This window comes from Python bivittatus, unplaced genomic scaffold (assembly GCF_059951505.1).
Source record: "Python bivittatus isolate LINGU-HERP-01145 unplaced genomic scaffold, Pbiv_v1 ctg000480_np1212, whole genome shotgun sequence".
Lineage (NCBI taxonomy): Eukaryota > Metazoa > Chordata > Lepidosauria > Squamata > Pythonidae > Python > Python bivittatus.
Window position 1 is genome coordinate 97,638,303 of NW_028277075.1, and position 19,992 is coordinate 97,658,294.

Here is a 19,992-nt window from a genome sequence, read left to right on the forward strand (position 1 = left end):
GTCGGCCCAGTCAGTCCCATCATGAGGCATTTGAGCCTCCCCACGAAGCAACATGGCTGACCAGAATCAATACTTTACACTTGAATGCAAAGAAGGCATTTCTTAGTTTGCTTTATAAAGGATTTACTGATGCTAGAAGCCACTATAATTAAACTTTAAAGAATGCTGTACAAGAAAATAATTGACATAGGTGTTGTGAAAATGTCATTCTCTTGCTGCCACAGTTCCCAAGACTCCTGAAGCTGGATGTTGATAACTCTGCTTGATTTATCAACATCCATAGAGATTTGTTCACAGTATATTGTTTCCTTGTCCAAGATTTATTCCCCTCCCTAGGAGATAAATGATTTAATGTAACTGGATTGAAACAAAAAGTCAATACTTACATCACTTAGTATTTCTCCTCCTTGTTTGGCTGTGATATAATCAACCCTGTCAGCCACTGGAGTAAATGGCAGGCTATCAACTTTGGTACGATACAGCCTCTGTAACAAGAGAAAGCAATACGGAGGTAAGGCAAATAATAAAAATAAATAGCCATGCAAGAGAGAAAGCCAGGAGGAGAATATATCCATCTGCACTGACAGCCACACATTTTGCTTTCTCTTTTTTAATAACTCTTCTCCTGTTTGGGACTATGCTGAAAAAGAGCAGTGCCGTTGCTGCTGAGTTTGGGCCTTTAATCTGATAATGGGGAAGGACAAGTTAAACCCAAACCTCAGTAGCTTTCTGTTCCTTTTGGGCAGCACAACCTGGATTGTTTTGTAGATTACATTCAGCCAAAATCTGGTTTCCTTAGCTTTGACTTAGCATGTTGTTTAAAATCAGCCAACGATGATGTATCTAATAAACCACAGCAAAACAACCATAGCTTATTATTAAAAGGGTTTTAATTATTATTTTAAAAAAATTGCTTTTTTGCTTTTTCTTCTTTGGTTGGTTGGTTGGGTTTTACTGCTGTGTTAAGCTGCCCAGAGTTGGGTTTCTTAAGATGAAAGGAGAAAGTAAGTAAGTAAGTAAGTAAGTAAGTAAGAAAGAAAGAAAGAAAGAAAGAAAGAAAGAAAGAAAGAAAGAAAGAAAGAAAGAAAGAAAGAAAGAAAGTAAGTTGAAACTCAGTCCATAGAAACAGGCGAGGAAAAAGGAGAAATAGTTTTGTATGAGCAAAACACTGCATTGTGAAAGCGGCATATTTTTATAAATAGCTTTTCGTGTATGAAATAAGAGAGACTTTGTGGAAGAAAAGCTCTTACCTCATTAAGAAGTTCCTGAGCATGTTTGACATGGTTGACAGAGACAGAACCACTTGGCATCCAGCCAATTCCTCGTAGCCATTCCAGGTCAGATTTATAAATAGCCTGCATAGACAGGGGAAAAAAAAAGTTGACAGCCATTTATACCACTTTTTCCAGCAGGCAATATCTCATTCCTTTTAATGGAAAGATAAAATTGCCCTTCTTTTCTCAAGGCCCACAAAGATATCATGGAAGAGTAAATGAATTAGGCACAGTATATATAGGAAAGAATACTATACTGTTATAATTTTTATTCTGTTTTAACTTAATGTCTTTTTCTCTTTCTCTTTTCTTTCCATAGTTTGACAAATACTTAGTTTCACATTCATATTTATATCTGGTATCATACTTTACTGGAGACCTAAAATCCATATTTCTTTGAAATCAATGGGGTTGATTTACATGGATGCATCTGTGGGATTCTGATTAGAAAATGTAATTTCTGTTATGGCAGTTTTCTACATGTTATGGCTCCTATAATAAATGTCATACTTATAGAAGTTGAACATTGATTAATTCATAAAAAGATGGCTTGTAATGATAGAGGCAACACAGATAGCTCAATTTTGTAGAGCAAATAGTAATAATCAGCCAAAAGTCAAGGGACGTTTTCAAAAACAATAGGCAAAGTACAATAATATAAGCAATGAACTTTCTACTCACATCACTCTGTAGATCGTAGGCTTTCTTGGCTTGGATGACATCATTCTGGTCAGGCAGGCATATCCATTCATGGAGGTGGTGGCGATAATCAATGTCGCTAACCAGCTTCTGACATTTCTTGGCCAACAAGATGGACAGCATGTCCACTGGGCTACTGAACTTGGTCTTAGACTTCTCAAAATATTTCTTGTACTCCCTCTCACTCTGCAGTTTGGCTACACGCATAGCCAGCACTAACTTGGGATCATCATGGATGTTCCGGAATCCAACATGGTGTCCCACTTGCTTACGGTAACCTTCTTTGTACTTGTACTAATTTTAAAGAAAGACACAAATAAAATGTCCACCTGCGATATCATAAATTGTAAAGGAATTGCATGAGAGAGCCCTGTTGCAGTATCTGTCCTCTGGAACAATACTCCCGAGATTTCTGTGGCTCCCACCATTATGTTTCAGATACCAACCCTGCTACAACATACAATGTTGCCAGGTTCTGGCAGCAGCACTCCAAATTTGTTGGATGATGATCTGTGCTTGGGGCTCAAGTTTATAAGCTAGATTTAATGACCACCTAGCTCGCCATATTAGAGTGATATAATCTTTCACATACTAACCTTGTATGCTCTCCTACACCCATCTAACGTTCTTACCCCTTCTTTTAGATTCTTGCTTTTTACACATACTTTAGTTTTTAATTTATATATCTTGTGTATCTTCTTGCTTTTTACATTTTTTTAGATGTTTATTTTTACTCTTGATGTATCTTTATGCTTTTTTAATGACTGTACCACATCCTCCTTATGCTGGTCTATGATTGTAATAAAGATTTGATTTGATATGTTGTTTAGGAAATGGTTAAAGACCTAGTCACTCTCCCAAGCCTTGGGGACAAGATGATTGTGGAGCCTCCTTCCATTATAGTTGGTTTATAGTTGCTGTTTGTTCTTCCAGTCAGTTGTGTTTCTTTTAATATACATAGTCTTTTTATTTGTAAACTACCCAGAGTCATCAAGGAACCAGGCAGCCTCAAAATGTGATGAATGAATGAATGAAAATAAGGTTTACCCAATAACTAAAATGTCATTCAATTATCACTATAACCTTTTGTCTTTTTACTTGTGAGAAATTGCCATTTGAAATCATGGTATTATATTCATACGTTTTCTTGAAAGAAAGATAATCTTGAATTTTAGATGTCCCCAACCAACAAGGAAGAAAGAAAAATGTATGTCTGCCTCCATTACATATTCTTAGCAAGTAAAATAGCTATCCCATTTTAATGATAAATTTATTAGGGAAAATCCTAGTTTTCTTTTCAATTAAGTACCATAAATGTTCATAGAGTGTAGGGAGAGCTATTAATAATTTAGTAATACTTATATATTTGAAAGCTGCTGCATCATCCAAATGTGAAACATTACAATATCTTACAGAAGTAACCTTAAATTAACAGCTTTATGATTTGTAAATTAGGGCAAATTAAGATAAATAAAATTAAGATCAGTTCTATGGTTTTAGTCAAAGATGACATGGTAAGCAAGGTAAATTTTATTTGAATTTAGCTATGAATCTGAAGATTGTACTTTAATTTGAATTCTATTGCTAATATTCACTGGTATCTTTCCACTGAGAAAAGCAAGAAAGAGGAAGGGAATGGTTCTTGATATTCATTGTCTCTCCCAACCTAGCAAATCCCGGTGGTATATGCCATGCTATTTCAAAGATTCCCCCAACTTTCTAGCAGGGGACAGGGAATCACTGAAAGTCTGCTTTCTCACTGTACATTTGATGGAGCCATTTTGTTTTAATCAACTTCATGTCTTCGACTGGACAATTTATAACTGAAAAATCACATCAGAAGCACAATATTACTGTTCCATCTTTTTCTCCATTTTCAGAGTTGCATTTCAGAATTTAAACATCTGATAGGACAATCCTATTGGAAGGATTTTCTATTGCTTTTAATGGTAATTTCTTAAAGGTTCATTTCTATCCAGTTGGAGTCTTTTATTGTAAGCCTGTGAACCTTTGATTAGAATAAATCCTATTGAGTATCACCAGGGAAAAACACCTGGCCAATCTTGTACCAAGGAAGCTTCAGGCAGTAGGCTAGACTGGGATGTCAAAAAAAACCATCTGGGAAGAAGGCATTGGCAAACAACCTCTGTAATGTTGCCCAGAATCCTGCATGGAGGTCTCCATGTAGTCACCCAAAATGAAGATCAACTTGAGGAAGGCTTTATCTTTCACTGGAGTCCTTGGGGTTCTCTGAGCTTGTTTGTTTCCTTGCAAACGTTTCGTTACCTGGCTAGGTAACATCTTCAGTTACCTAGTCAGGTAATGAAACATTTGCAAGAAAAAACCAAGACAAGAGAACCCCAAGGACTCTACAGTTCTACTCTGAGCTATACATATTCTCTTTTATCTTTCAGGCATATCGAACAGTGGGACTTACATCAGAATAAATATACTGTGGACTATGATGCTAATCTAAATATTCAATAAATGTGTATAGCATCACAAGCCAGAGCCTGATCCTTTACGGAGTTTATTCCCAATGGTTTGAAGGCATGCCTGAAGTCTCTTATTTTGCACTGAACTGATATATATATATATGTGTGTTTCCTATATAATCCTACCATTTAGCCTGACCAAGGTCTAGAGTTGATAACCACACTCCACCCCAAGATAAGAAAATGTATTTGCCTACTTACATCACTGGCAATTTCTCTGGAGGCTTTGGCTCTTTTGATTGGAATTGCATCTGACCTGTAATCAATGTATTTCTTTACATCATCCCAAGCTTCCCTGTAGAGTTTCTGCAAAAAAACATTAAAACTCAACAATATTTTCAATATGCTCCTGCAATAACAGCTTGCTTTGGAAGGGGTGATGCATTTCATTTTGTATTTCTTGAATGATGTTTAATGAATGAAAATTTCATGAATTTCTAGTATTACTTTTAATGAAGTTAAGACTACAGAAGATCAGCCTCCAAGTTACGCCATGTATTCTGGCATACTATAGATTGTATCACACTGTATCAAAACTAAGTTTTATTCTGAGTCAGAAGATATTGCACAAGGCAACTTACAGTTTGCAAAGTATAAAAAACACCAGTATTGTCATAATGAGTTGAACTGGGATATTTAACAGCTTGCCAGCTGGGCTCCAGTAAAGCAAAAAAGATGTTACTAAGAAATCCAGTCATGTTTATTCAACAGATATTCCTCACATTTTGGCTAGAATATCCATTTTATTTCAAAAGACCGTGAGAGCAGAAGCCTTAGAGGTAGACTGCTAAGAATACCTGAGGTATTATAATGTGGGAAAATGCAACTTGTAAAGCACTTTTAATACAAAGATCCTAAGAAGCATTATAGAAATATACTTACCTTGCTTACGTTGATAGCATTGGCCCTGGAAAGTATTATTTCAGGTGTGTCAGGCATCACATGGATCATAACTTTATCTTTATCCCAAACTTCTCTGTATTTAGGCTACACAAAATAAAAAACAAATGGTTATTTGCTTATTTGGTCTTATTCTTGTCTAATCACCTTTTAACTTTTGAAGAGAAAAAAACTAATTTCATATAAACAGATATGAACAATTTTTAGCAATACTTAATGTCCTGAACATATTTCAGGCTACTGAAAAGAATTAACATACAATACTGATTTGCTCCGAATTGGTTTTAGCAAGGAGAATGTCCGGCGTATCAGTGATGTTGGTGAACTTCAGACGGTCAGCAGGAGTGCGGTATACATTGTCACTCAGGATTTCCTGGGCATGTTTAACTCTTTTCACTATTGGAGACCCGCTTGGCATCCATCCAATCCCACGGAGCCATTCCAGATCTGACTTATACAGAGCCTATGAGATGGCAGGTCAGAAAGTGGAGAACAAGTTGGTTAAATACTTCTTAAAATAAACATTCCTATGTGATAACAACTAATGGGAGGTCAATCCTCACCAATTCATGTTCAATTATTTTAAAGAGCTTTTGTGCTCCTTAGTTTCTTTAGCCTAAGCCAAAAGGGAGATAAACTAGACAAATGAAGTCAGAAGAAATAATAAATCTTCTGACATCTAGCAGCACTTTCCATTTGCATTGATTACCTTGATTAAATGGGGAGAAAACATCCCAAAGCTTGGCATGACATGCCAAACAAGCTGCATAAGTCTTTCTATATCCACTGAATAAACCTATAAATTCCACAGAATTAAATGGAAGCGAATTGGGGGAAGCGGATTTAAAAAGGATACTAAACCACATCCAGTAGATTATTGATAAATATACTATAAATATGTGACATTTTAGAAAATTCTTTTCTATGTAATAAGGCACATACAATATTTTCACCATCACTGCGTGGTATTCTGGAAGGGCCCACCAAGACTATTTAGATTCACCAAAGCTTCACTGAGGAAACAATGTTATCTGATGATTTCTTAACAGAAGTGATCAAGGAAATAAAACGTGGGCAAGCACATTTAAAAAGGATATTGGAATGTGCCCAATCAGTTGTTCATAAATTTGTTACAAGCATCTACACTTTAGAAAGCCAAAGCACTTTTAAATTTCCTATCTCTGTAATAAGGCGCTTAAAAATATTTCCACCATCACTGCATGGTGTTCCGGTAGGGCCTGCCAAGATTAGCTTCGTTCAATGAAGACTTCAATGAAGAAAGTGTGTCTCTGGTGACTTTTTGGCAGTTGTCATCAACGAAATAAAAGTAACATTAAGATAATCCTCAAGAGCACCTTCTCCAACTTCCATTCTTCAAATATGGGGGAGTTGAATTCTCATAACTTCCAACCAGCAGGGAGGAAGATTCTTTGGCCATCACAATGGAAGTTGAAGTGCAATGTATCTGTTCTATACCTGTGCACTTCAAGGTCTCTGTTGTTCCGTCCCTGGGCATGATGGGTCTATGTGATCTGGAAAAACGCATGTGTACTTACATCGCTCTGAAGTTCATATGCTTTCTTTGCTTGGATCACATCGTTCTGATCCGGCAGACAAGTCCACTCGTGCAAATAATGATGGTAATCGATGTCGCTCGCTAAAGCCTGGCCTTGCTTGGCTGCCTGGATAGCCACCATGTCACCGGGTATGTTGATCATGGCTTTGGACCTGTGGTAGGCTTGCTTATAGAGACGGTCGTTTTGCATCTTCATTACTCGAGCAGCCCATGAAAGTTTAGGATCCGCCTTGACTGAAGGTAATCCAATGTAATGACCTTTCTGTCTCTCGTAAGTTTCTTTGTATTTATACTGAAGAGGAAAGCAAAGGAAAGAGCCATTGAAAGAATTCAGATAATTCCACCTAATATAAAAATGGTGTTTTAATGACCTGGGGATTTCGAGTGAAGGAACAAGTAGAATTCATCACTCATACCTAACCATTCAGTAGTATTTGAAGACACAAAACTTTGGGAATGGTGTTTTGTAAGTTATGCAACAACGTTATATGATACATTTTCTCAAACCATTTAAAAACAATAACATTGCCATTGAAAAATGGCAGCAGAAAGTAACATTTATTGAATGCTAAATCATTAGGGCATAAAAAAATTCCCTTCTACTTAAATATCTCAATGGTTATCTCTTTGCCAGTTCAGAATAAAGTTGCATTAAACTGCTTGACTTTAATATAATTTTAAATCTCAAATTTCTAAACAAATACATGTAAAAGAATGGAGGTAATTGTGAAAAAATATCATATCCTTGAACAATAGCAACTTGTATATTGTCAGATCAATGTGTTTGATATGAAGTTAACTGGTTGCACACGCTGCCATCTGTGTGATATGAAAAGATACAGTCATTTTAGAGGCAACATTTCAACAACATTGCTCATACCTCACTGGCAATTTCTCGGGAAGATTTTGCATGCTTGAATGAAAGAGCGTCAACTTTAAAGTCGTAACCTTTTGCTTTGGCCTCATCCCAGGCTCCAGTATAGTGTTTCTGCAATTAAAATCCATGCACAACTTTCAATAACGTCATAACGTCATAAAATCCAGGAGGAAAGTAAACTATAGACAGTTCTCAATTCAACATGCAATCTTACAGGTCTCTACTCAGATATGAGTCCCACTATGAGTAAATGGCTTTACTTCCAGGGACAACTGAAATGCAGCATAACTGCAGTATAAAGTGCGAAAAATGTGAATTTTCAGAATGAACAATGGGACAAGCACAGTTTAATTATGCTTCAATATATACAGTATAGGCAGACACAAACACATTAAATAATTGATTTCAACATTGAACTGATAGTGTAAGGAATGCTATGAACTGATATCAATAGAACAAAGGAGGAATTTACTTTGAATCAATAATAATCAAACTATTTAAGGAGGAAAAAGTCAATGTAAAGAAATAATGGCCTGTCCCAAATCACAAGATGTTTGGGGACATGAAAAACATCTTGAAAAATTCAAGTCTGTCTGAATAAATCTCTCACCCAAAGTTACAACCATCTGTTTCTGGTGACCTTCTCAGAATTTCTGCCTCTCAATTTTGCATTGTCACAGCTTGAGTAATGCATACACTTTGTACGTGTGTGGGCTCCTTCAACTGCAAGGTTGAAGCATCAGTTTCATTGTTGTTACTTAAAATATAAATAAATATAGGTAGGAATAGACGTGTAACTTATATGTCAAATACCGTTATCTTTTTAACAACAATTAACAGTAGGAGAATATGTCTACGGCACGTTGGTCTAGTGGTTAAGGCACCAGGCTAGAAACCAGGAGACTGCAAGTTCCAGTCCCACCATAGGCAGGAAAGCCGGCTGGGTGACTCTCTCTCAGCCCAACTTGTCTCACAGGGTTTTTGTTGTGGGGAAAATAGGAGGAAGAATAGATATGTTCGCTGCCTTGAGTTATTTACAAAAATAATAAGGGCTGGAAAATAAATCTAAAAAAAAGTATTGATATGCTTAATAATAGAATGCATAGAGTTAGTTAATTATCTTACATTGCTAACATTCACAGCATTAATCTTGGACTGCAGCATTAGAGGGGTATCAAGAGGAAGATGGATCTGTGCCTTCTCTTTATCCCACACTTCACGATACAGGTTCTAAGACAGGGAGGAAGGAAGGACAATTTTCAATTGGTGTGTGAATTTTTCACTTCAATTTTTCAGAGGCCACTGCATCTCAGCCACCTCTCTCTATCATTTCACACATTACACAGACTACATTTCAGTTTACCTCACTGATCTGTTGCGCATTGATCTTAGCCTGGATGACTGGAGGTGTGTCAACTATACTGGTAAATTTCAGTTCATCTGGGCGGAGTTTGTACAATCTCTCATTCACGAGATCTTGAGCCCTTTTCACTCTGAGCACATCCACTGAGCCTTCAGGCATCCATCCAATCCCACGAAGCCATTCCAGATCAGATTTATACAGATTCTATGAGACAATGGGTCACAAAAGAAGAGTAACATGGTTAAGTTTATATTTTTAAACATATTCCTGTGGGATCAAAAGACTTAATGGGATATCCGAAAGTCCTGACTAACGTGGTTCAATTATTTAAACACTCTTTAATCCTCCTCACAAAACAGTAAAAATGAAAGATAGTCATACTACATAATGGAACAAAGATATCTGATTATTCAAATGTGTTAATCATCTGGATGAAGTAGGCAGAAATCTTATTAAGTCATGTCATGCTATGACAAGCACTATGGACAACTCTTTCTGAAACTATTGACATAAACCCAGAAAGCTCCTCTAAATGCAAGATAAGGGCATTCAGTGCAACGTGGGCAAGCACGTTTAAAAAGGATATTGGACTGTGCCCAATCCGTTGTTCATAAATTTCCTACAAGTATCTACACTTTAGAAAGCCAAAGCACATTTAAATTTCCTATCTCTGTGATAAGGCGCTTAAAAATATTCCCACCATCACCGCATGGTGTTCCGGTAGGGCCTGCCAAGATTAGCTTCGTTCAATGAAGACTTCAATGAAGAAAGAGTGTCGCTGGTGACTTTTTGGCAGTTGTCATCAACGAAATAAAAGTAACATTAAGATAATGCTCAAGAGCATCTTCTCCAACTTCCATTCTTCAAATATGGGGGAGTTGAATTCTCATAACTTCCAACCAGCAGGGAGGAAGATAGGTTGGCCGGCACAATGGAAGTTGAAGTGCAATGTATCTGTTCTATAGCTGTGCACTTCAAGGTCTCTGTTGTTCCGTGCCCAAGCATGAAGCGTCTACGTGATCTGGAAAAAATCAGGTGCACTTACATCGCTCTGAAGTTCATATGCTTTCTTTGCTTGGATCACATCGTTCTGATCCGGCAGACAAGTCCACTCGTGCAAATAATGATGGTAATCGATGTCGCTCGCTAAAGCCTGGCCTTGCTTGGCTGCCTGGATAGCCACCATGTCACCGGGTATGTTGATCATGGCTTTGGACCGGTGGTAGGCTTGCTTATAGAGACGGTCGTTTTGCATCTTCATTACTCGAGCAGCCCATGAAAGTTTAGGATCCGCCTTGACTGAAGGGCATCCAATGTAATGACCTTTCTGTCTCTCGTAAGTTTCTTTGTATTTATACTGAAGAGGAAAGCAAAGGAAAGAGCCATTGAAAGAATTAAGATAATTCCACCTAATATGTAAATCGTTTTTTAATGATCTACGGACATTGTATTATAAAATCATTGTTCAAAACAATTATGCAAGGATATATATATGTATAGGTATATGTATACATATATGATATATATATATATGTATATGTATATATATACACCATATATGTATGTATGTATGTGTGTGTGTGTGTATATATATATATATATACACACACACACACACACACACACACATACATACACACACACACACACATACATAAACATATACATACATACATACATTACAACCAGGGACATTGGGTTATAAAACAATATTTAAAAACACTTGATTTCCTCTTTGAAAATCGTAGCTTAAAGTGACGTATTTAGTAAATGCAAAGTGCTTTGTGAATACAATATTATAATATAGCCTTTCACAATGCTATATTAGTTAAATTTCTCATAGTTATCTCACTGACAGTTCCAAGTAAAAATGTTTTCATTTATTTTAAGGATATTAGTTCTACAGCAATCAATGTAAAAAATAATTGTGTGAAAACATCAACACTCTGCAGTTCAGCAACTTGTATGTTCTTGAACCAATTTTAAGTTTGAATAGAAGTATATGTTTAAATGAAGTTACACACTTTGCCATGTCCATCATATGAAAAGATACACTGGGGTCACAAGCAACATTTAAACAACAGAGCTCATACCTCACTGGCAATTTCTCTGGAAGATTTTGCATGCTTGAATGAAAGAGCATCAACTTTAAAGTCATAACCTTTGGCTTTGGCCTCATCCCAGGCTCCGGTGTAGTGTTTCTGCAATTAAAATACGTGCACAATGTTCGATGCTGGAAGAAACTATAGACTTTCCTGAATTAAACGTGCAGTCCTACGAATATCTACTCAGAAATAAGTCTCAGTATATTTAACTGACTTTTCTCCCAGAGACAAGTGTAGCGAAATGCAGTGTAATGTGTGAAAGATATGAATTTTCAGAATGAATAATGGCACAGGCATTGAATGAATTCAGTTTGTATGTGCATGCACAGTTATGGATGCACACATGTTAAGTAACTGATTACAACTTGTACTTGCTTAATATCAATGCTATGAACTGATATTAATAGAACAAAAGACAAATTTACTTTGAATTGACAATAATAGAACTATGTAAGCAGGGAAAAGTAACACTTAAAACAATAACGCTCTGCTCCAAAGAACAATGTGTTTTGGTACACTAAAAACATCTTGTAAGTTCGGGGCTCTTTGGAATAAACCTATTAGCCAAAATTACAAAAACCTCCCCCTTGTGCCATCTCACAATTCCTGCCACTCAGCTTTGTATTGTCATAGCTTGAGTAACAGTTTTTGAAGAACAGACTATTTCTCAAATAAATGAATGACATGGGGACCATTTTAAAATCTATACATATATTGCTGAGGTTGAGCATCAGTTTCATTCTTGTTACCTAAAATACAAACATACATAGGAATACTCTTATAATTTATAAGTCAAATGTTTTTAAGGACAGTCAATAATAGTAGAATACATCTAAGATAATGTAACAAATAACACAACACTGATATCCTTAACAATCAAATCTATGCTGTTAGTTAATTATCTAGACCAATTGCAATCTGGGTTCAAGCCAGGATGTAGCATTGAGGTGGCATTGATTGAGCTCGTGGATGACTTCTTGTGAGCTCAAGATAGGGGTAATATATCCATCCCAACCCTTCAGTGGTTTCTGATACCATTAATCCTTCTAGGATAGCTAGGAAGTTTGGGAGTGGGGAAGTGCTGTCCTTCAGTGGTTCTCCTTTCTCCTTGACCGGTTTCTTTCCGTGTTGGGGGGAAGAGATCCAAGAGTTCAGCTTTTTCTGCACTCCTAATTAACTTCTACGTGAAATTGCTGGGTGAGGTTATCCATTGGCACAGAATGAAGTCTCCATCAATAAGCTGATGACACTCAATTGCACGTCTCTGCCACAGGCCATGCAAGTGATGCTGTTGAAATACTTTCCCAGCGCCTGGAAGTTGGGCAGGTCTGGATGGGGAGGAACTAGCTTTGACTCAATCCTTACAAAACTGAGTGGCTGTTCATTTTATGGCTATCCATATCTGGTGATTTTCCATCGTTAACACTAAATGGGGTTATATTCCCCCAGGCAGAATACGTACACAATCCGGGCATCCTTATGCATTCACAGCATCTGTTCAAATAGCAGGTGGCACCTGTGGCCAGGATGGCCTTTGCACAAGTACATCTTTTGTTCCAGTTGTACCAATTCCTAGACTAGAAGGCACTGCCCATTCATCCCTTAGTCACCTCCCAATTGGATTTCAGCAATGTGCTCAGCATAGGTCTGCCTTTGAAATGCAATCAGAAGCTTCAGCTGGTCCTGAATACGGTGGCACATGCAGCATTGGGAGCACCATATAAGTACAGTCATGTAACACCACTGCTATATGAGTTGCACTGCTTCCCAGAAGGCTTCTGTGTGGAATTCAAGGTGCTGATTGTCATCATTAAACCCTACATGGCCAAGGACCAGGTTACTTCAGGGAGGGCTTCTCCCCGGTGGTTTCTAACCATCCAACCAGATCTGGCAGATGGGGCATGCTCTGGGTCCCCTTGCTGCAGCAATGTCTGTGGGACCTAGGAAGGACCCTGGAAGCAGGTCTTCCCTGCCATGACGCTTTCCCCATGGATCAGCCTCTCCCCAAAGATACAAACACCTCCAAACTTACTGGACTTCCAGAAGGCCGTGGAGACTTGGCTCATCGGCCAGGCAATGGGACCGGTTAGTTAGTTTGGGGACCTTGGCGTGGATGTATACAGCAGGTGCTTTGTCTTTTTAATCAGAGCACCTCAACCTGAGTTTTGTCACTGATGTTTTATTGCTAATGTTTTACACTGTATTTTGCCTGCTCAAGGTTTCATCAGATAGATAGACAGCCTTATAAATAAATAAAATTATCTTACGTTGCTAACATTCACAGCATTAATCTTGGACTGCAGCATTAGAGGGGTATCAAGAGGAAGATGGATCTGTGCCTTCTCTTTATCCCACACTTCACGATACAGGTTCTAAGACAGGGAGGAAGGAAGGACAATTTTCAATTGGTGTGTGAATTTTTCACTTCAATTTTTCAGAGGCCACTGCATCTCAGCCACCTCTCTCTATCATTTCACACATTACACAGACTACATTTCAGTTTACCTCACTGATCTGTTGCGCATTGATCTTAGCCTGGATGACTGGAGGTGTGTCAACTATACTGGTAAATTTCAGTTCATCTGGGCGGAGTTTGTACAATCTCTCATTCACGAGATCTTGAGCCCTTTTCACTCTGAGCACATCCACTGAGCCTTCAGGCATCCATCCAATCCCACGAAGCCATTCCAGATCAGATTTATACAGATTCTATGAGACAATGGGTCACAAAAGAAGAGTAACATGGTTAAGTTTATATTTTTAAACATATTCTTGTGGGATCAAAAGAAGTAATAGGATATCTGAAAGTCCTGACTAATGTGGTTCAGTTATTTTAAAACTGTTTAAACCTCCTTACGAAACAGTAAAAATGAAAGACAGTCAAACTAGATAATGAAACAAAGTTATCTGAATATTCCAATGCGTTAATCATCTGAATTAAGTAGGCAGAAAACTTATTAAGTCATGTCATGATATGACAAGCACTATGGACAACTCTTTCTGAAACTATTGACATAAACCCAGAAAGTTCCTCTGAATGCAAGATAAAAGCATTCAGTGCAACGTGGGCAAGCATGTTTAAAAAGGATATTGGACTGTGCCCAATCCGTTGTTCATAAATTTCTTACAAGTATCTACACTTTAGAAAGCCAAAGCACATTTAAATTTCCTATCTCTGTGATAAGGCGCTTAAAAATATTTCTACCATCACCACATGGTGTTCCGGTAGGGCCTGCCAAGATTAGCTTCGTTCAATGAAGACTTCAATGAAGAAAGTGTGTCTCTGGTGACTTTTTGACAGGTGCCATCAAGGAAATAAAAGTAACATTAAGATAATCCTCAAGAGCACCTTCTCCAACTTCCATTCTTCAAATATGGGGGAGTTGAATTCTCATAACTTCCAACCAGCAGGGAGGAAGATTCTTTGGCCAGCACAATGGAAGTTGAAGTGCAATGCATTTGTTCTATACCTGTGCACTTCAAGGTCTCTGTTGTTCCGTGCCCGGGCATGATGCGTCTACGTGATCTGGAAAAACGCATGTGTACTTACATCGCTCTGAAGTTCATACGCTTTCTTTGCTTGGATCACATCGTTCTGATCCGGCAGACAAGTCCACTCGTGCAAATAATGATGGTAATCAATGTCACTCGCTAAAGCCTGGCCTTGCTTGGCTGCCTGGATAGCCACCATGTCACCGGGTATGGTGATCATAGCTTTGGACCTGTGGTAGGCCTGCTTATAGAGACGGTCGTTTTGCATCTTCATTACTCGAGCAGCCCATGAAAGTTTAGGATCCGCCTTGACTGAAGGTAATCCAATGTAATGACCTTTCTGTCTCTCGTAAGTTTCTTTGTATTTATACTGAAGAGGAAAGCAAAGGAAAGAGCCATTGAAAGAATTCGGATAATTCCACTTAGTGGGAAAAATGGTATCTTAATAATCCAGGGACCTCGACTGAAAGAACAAGTAGAATTCATCATTCATAACTAACCATTCAGTAGTATTTGAAGACACAGAACTTTAGGAATGGTGTTTTGTAAGTTATGCAACAACGTTATATGATACATTATCTCAAACCATTTAAAAACAATAACATTGCCATTGAAAAATGGCAGCAGAAAGTAACATTTATTGAATGCTAAATCATTAGGGCATAAAAAAATTCCCTTCTACTTAAATATCTCAATAGTTATCTTTTGGCAGTTCAGAATAAAGTTGCATTAACTGCTTGACTTTAATATAATTTTAAATCTCAAATTTCTAAACAAATACATGTAAAAGAATGGAGGTAATTGTGAAAAAATATCATATCCTTGAACAATAGCAACTTGTATATTGTCAGATCAATGTGTTTGATATGAAGTTAACTGGTTGCACACGCTGCCATCTGTGTGATATGAAAAGATACAGTCATTTTAGAGGCAACGTTTCAACAACATTGCTCATACCTCACTGGCAATTTCTCGGGAAGATTTTGCATGCTTGAATGAAAGAGCGTCAACTTTAAAGTCGTAACCTTTTGCTTTGGCCTCATCCCAGGCTCCAGTATAGTGTTTCTGCAATTAAAATCCATGCACAACTTTCAATAACGTCATAAAATCCAGGAGGAAAGTAAACTATAGACAGTTCTCAATTCAACATGCAATCTTACAGGTCTCTACTCAGATATGAGTCCCACTATGAGTAAATGGCTTTACTTCCAGGGACAACTGAAATGCAGCATAACTGCAGTATAAAGTGCGAAAAATGTGAATTTTCAGAATGAACAATGGGACAAGCACAGTTTAAATATGCTTCAATATATACAGTATAGGCAGACACAAACACATTAAATAATTGATTTCAACATTGAACTGATAGTGTAAGGAATGCTATGAACTGATATCAATAGAACAAAGGAGGAATTTACTTTGAATCAATAATAATCAAACTATTTAAGGAGGAAAAAGTCAATGTAAAGAAATAATGGCCTGTCCCAAATCACAAGATGTTTGGGGACATGAAAAACATCTTGAAAAATTCAAGTCTGTCTGAATAAATCTCTCACCCAAAGTTACAACCATCTGTTTCTGGTGACCTTCTCAGAATTTCTGCCTCTCAATTTTGCATTGTCACAGCTTGAGTAATGCATACACTTTGTACGTGTGTGGGCTCCTTCAACTGCAAGGTTGAAGCATCAGTTTCATTGTTGTTACTTAAAATAAATATAAATAAGTAGGAATAGATGTGTAACTTATAAGTCAAATACCGTTATCTTTTTGACAACAATTAACAGTAGGAGAATATGACTAAGCCACTTTGGTCTAGTGGTTAAGGCACCAAGCTAGAACCAGGAGACTGTGAGTTCTAGTCCCACCATAGGCAGGAAAGCCAGCTGGGTGAATCTCTCTCAGCCCAACTCACCTCACAGGGTTTTTGTTGTGGGGAAAATAGGAGGAAGAATAGATATGTTCGCTGCCTTGAGTTATTTACAAAAATAATAAAGGCAGGATAAAAATATAAAAAAAAGTATTCATATGATTAATAATAGAATGCATAGAGTTAGTTAATTATCTTACATTGCTAACATTCACAGCATTAATCTTGGACTGCAGCATTAGAGGGGTATCAAGAGGAAGATGGATCTGTGCCTTTTCTTTATCCCACACTTCACGATACAGGTTCTAAGACAGGGAGGAAGGAAGGACAATTTTCAATTGGTGTGTGAATTTTTCACTTCAATTTTTCAGAGGCCACTGCATCTCAGCCACCTCTCTTTATCACTTCACACATTACACAGACTACATTTCAGTTTACCTCACTGATCTGTTGAGCATTGATCTTAGCCTGGATGACTGGCGGTGTGTCAACTATACTGGTAAATTTCAGTTCATCTGGGCGGAGTTTGTACAATCTCTCATTCACGAGATCTTGAGCCCTTTTCACTCTGAGCACATCCACTGAGCCTTCAGGCATCCATCCAATCCCACGGAGCCATTCCAGATCAGATTTATACAGATTCTACGAGACAATGGGTCACAAAAGAAGAGTAACTTGGTTAAGTTTATATTTTTAAACATATTCCTGTGGGATCACAAGACTTAATGGGGTATCCGAAAATCCTGACTAATGTGGTTCAATTATTTTAACACTCTTTAATCCTCCTTCGGAAACAGTAAAAATGAAAGACAGTCAAACTAGAAAATGAAACAAAGTTATCTGAATATTCAAATGTGTTAATCATCTGGATTAAGTAGGCAGAAAACCTATTAAGTCATGGCATGATATGACAATCACTATGGACAACTCTTTCCGAAACTATTGAAATAAACTCAGAAGGCTCCTCTAAATGCAAGATAAGGGAATTCAGTGCAACGTGGGCAAGCACGTTTAAAAAGGATATTGGACTGTGCCCAATCAGTTGTTCATAAATTTCCTACAGGTATCTACACTTTAGAGAGCCAAAGCACATTTAAATTTCCTATCTCTGTGATAAGGCGCTTAAAAATATTTCCACCATCACTGAATGGTGTTCCGATAGGGCCTGCCAAGATTAGTTTCGTTCAATGAAGACTTCAATGAAGAAAGTGTGTCTCTGGTGACTTTTTGGCAGTTGTCATCAACGAAATAAAAGTAACATTAAGATAATCCTCAAGAGCACCTTCTCCAACTTCCATTCTTCAAATATGGGGGAGTTGAATTCTCATAACTTCCAACCAGCAGGGAGGAAGATATGTTGGCTGGCACAATGGAAGTTGAAGTGCAATGCATTTGTTCTATACCTGTGCACTTCAAGGTCTCTGTTGTTCCGTGCCCGGGCATGATGCGTCTACGTGATGTGGAAAAACGCATGTGTACTTACATCGCTCTGAAGTTCATACGCTTTCTTTGCTTGGATCACATCGTTCTGATCCGGCAGACAAGTCCACTCGTGCAAATAATGATGGTAATCAATGTCACTCGCTAAAGCCTGGCCTTGCTTGGCTGCCTGGATAGCCACCATGTCACCGGGTATGGTGATCATGGCTTTGGACCTGTGGTAGGCTTGCTTATAGAGACGGTCGTTTTGCATCTTCATTACTCGAGCAGCCCATGAAAGTTTAGGATCCGCCTTGACTGAAGGTAATCCAATGTAATGACCTTTCTGTCTCTCGTAAGTTTCTTTGTATTTATACTGAAGAGGAAAGCAAAGGAAAGAGCCATTGAAAGAATTCGGACAATTCCACCTAATATGAAAATGTTGTTTTAATGACCCGGGGATTTCGAGTGAAGGAACAAGTAGAATTCATCACTCATAACTAACCATTCAGTAGTATTTGAAGACACAGAACTTTAGGAATGGTGTTTTGTAAGTTATGCAACAACGTTATATGATACATTATCTCAAACCATTTAAAAACAATAACATTGCCATTGAAAAATGGCAGCAGAAAGTAACATTTATTGAATGCTAAATCATTAGGGCATAAAAAAATTCCCTTCTACTTAAATATCTCAATAGTTATCTTTTGGCAGTTCAGAATAAAGTTGCATTAACTGCTTGACTTTAATATAATTTTAAATCTCAAATTTCTAAACAAATACATGTAAAAGAATGGAGGTAATTGTGAAAAAATATCATATCCTTGAACAATAGCAACTTGTATATTGTCAGATCAATGTGTTTGATATGAAGTTAACTGGTTGCACACGCTGCCATCTGTGTGATATGAAAAGATACAGTCATTTTAGAGGCAACGTTTCAACAACATTGCTCATACCTCACTGGCAATTTCTCGGGAAGATTTTGCATGCTTGAATGAAAGAGCGTCAACTTTAAAGTCGTAACCTTTTGCTTTGGCCTCATCCCAGGCTCCAGTATAGTGTTTCTGCAATTAAAATCCATGCACAACTTTCAATAACGTCATAAAATCCAGGAGGAAAGTAAACTATAGACAGTTCTCAATTCAACATGCAATCTTACAGGTCTCTACTCAGATATGAGTCCCACTATGAGTAAATGGCTTTACTTCCAGGGACAACTGAAATGCAGCATAACTGCAGTATAAAGTGCGAAAAATGTGAATTTTCAGAATGAACAATGGGACAAGCACAGTTTAAATATGCTTCAATATATACAGTATAGGCAGACACAAACACATTAAATAATTGATTTCAACATTGAACTGATAGTGTAAGGAATGCTATGAACTGATATCAATAGAACAAAGGAGGAATTTACTTTGAATCAATAATAATCAAACTATTTAAGGAGGAAAAAGTCAATGTAAAGAAATAATGGCCTGTCCCAAATCACAAGATGTTTGGGGACATGAAAAACATCTTGAAAAATTCAAGTCTGTCTGAATAAATCTCTCACCCAAAGTTACAACCATCTGTTTCTGGTGACCTTCTCAGAATTTCTGCCTCTCAATTTTGCATTGTCACAGCTTGAGTAATGCATACACTTTGTACGTGTGTGGGCTCCTTCAACTGCAAGGTTGAAGCATCAGTTTCATTGTTGTTACTTAAAATAAATATAAATAAGTAGGAATAGATGTGTAACTTATAAGTCAAATACTGTTATCTTTTTGACAACAATTAACAGTAGGAGAATATGACTAAGCCACTTTGGTCTAGTGGTTAAGGCACCAAGCTAGAACCAGGAGACTGTGAGTTCTAGTCCCACCATAGGCAGGAAAGCCAGCTGGGTGAATCTCTCTCAGCCCAACTCACCTCACAGG

The 19,992-nt window shown here is 37.6% G+C and overlaps 1 protein-coding gene and 1 long non-coding RNA gene across 5 annotated transcripts in view; one reads left to right on the top strand and one right to left on the bottom strand.

Annotated features, from left to right (window-relative positions):
- The window catches only part of NEB (nebulin), a 211,260-nt gene that overhangs the window by 81,545 nt on the left and 109,723 nt on the right, over positions 1 to 19,992 (bottom strand). Inside the window, exons 87-106 of one of the 4 annotated variants that reach the window (XM_088146545.1) lie at positions 19,030 to 19,137; positions 18,132 to 18,443; positions 17,087 to 17,290; positions 16,849 to 16,953; positions 15,739 to 15,846; positions 14,840 to 15,151; positions 13,795 to 13,998; positions 13,557 to 13,661; positions 11,278 to 11,385; positions 10,230 to 10,541; positions 9,185 to 9,388; positions 8,947 to 9,051; positions 7,825 to 7,932; positions 6,925 to 7,236; positions 5,628 to 5,831; positions 5,351 to 5,455; positions 4,670 to 4,774; positions 1,956 to 2,267; positions 1,251 to 1,355; positions 387 to 485 (exon numbers count right to left, since the gene is read on the bottom strand). In XM_088146545.1, coding sequence (XP_088002671.1) covers positions 387 to 485; positions 1,251 to 1,355; positions 1,956 to 2,267; positions 4,670 to 4,774; positions 5,351 to 5,455; positions 5,628 to 5,831; positions 6,925 to 7,236; positions 7,825 to 7,932; positions 8,947 to 9,051; positions 9,185 to 9,388; positions 10,230 to 10,541; positions 11,278 to 11,385; positions 13,557 to 13,661; positions 13,795 to 13,998; positions 14,840 to 15,151; positions 15,739 to 15,846; positions 16,849 to 16,953; positions 17,087 to 17,290; positions 18,132 to 18,443; positions 19,030 to 19,137 — 3,537 coding nt within the window. The remainder of the gene's footprint in view (positions 1 to 386; positions 486 to 1,250; positions 1,356 to 1,955; positions 2,268 to 4,669; positions 4,775 to 5,350; positions 5,456 to 5,627; positions 5,832 to 6,924; positions 7,237 to 7,824; positions 7,933 to 8,946; positions 9,052 to 9,184; positions 9,389 to 10,229; positions 10,542 to 11,277; positions 11,386 to 13,556; positions 13,662 to 13,794; positions 13,999 to 14,839; positions 15,152 to 15,738; positions 15,847 to 16,848; positions 16,954 to 17,086; positions 17,291 to 18,131; positions 18,444 to 19,029; positions 19,138 to 19,992) is intronic. The other 3 variants (XM_088146546.1, XM_088146547.1, XM_088146548.1) reach the window with 3 other exon arrangements.
- LOC148215083 (uncharacterized) lies at positions 449 to 4,588 on the top strand. Its single transcript, XR_015797237.1, has 3 exons — positions 449 to 511; positions 2,166 to 2,246; positions 4,388 to 4,588. It is a non-coding gene; the product is annotated as an uncharacterized LOC148215083 (long non-coding RNA).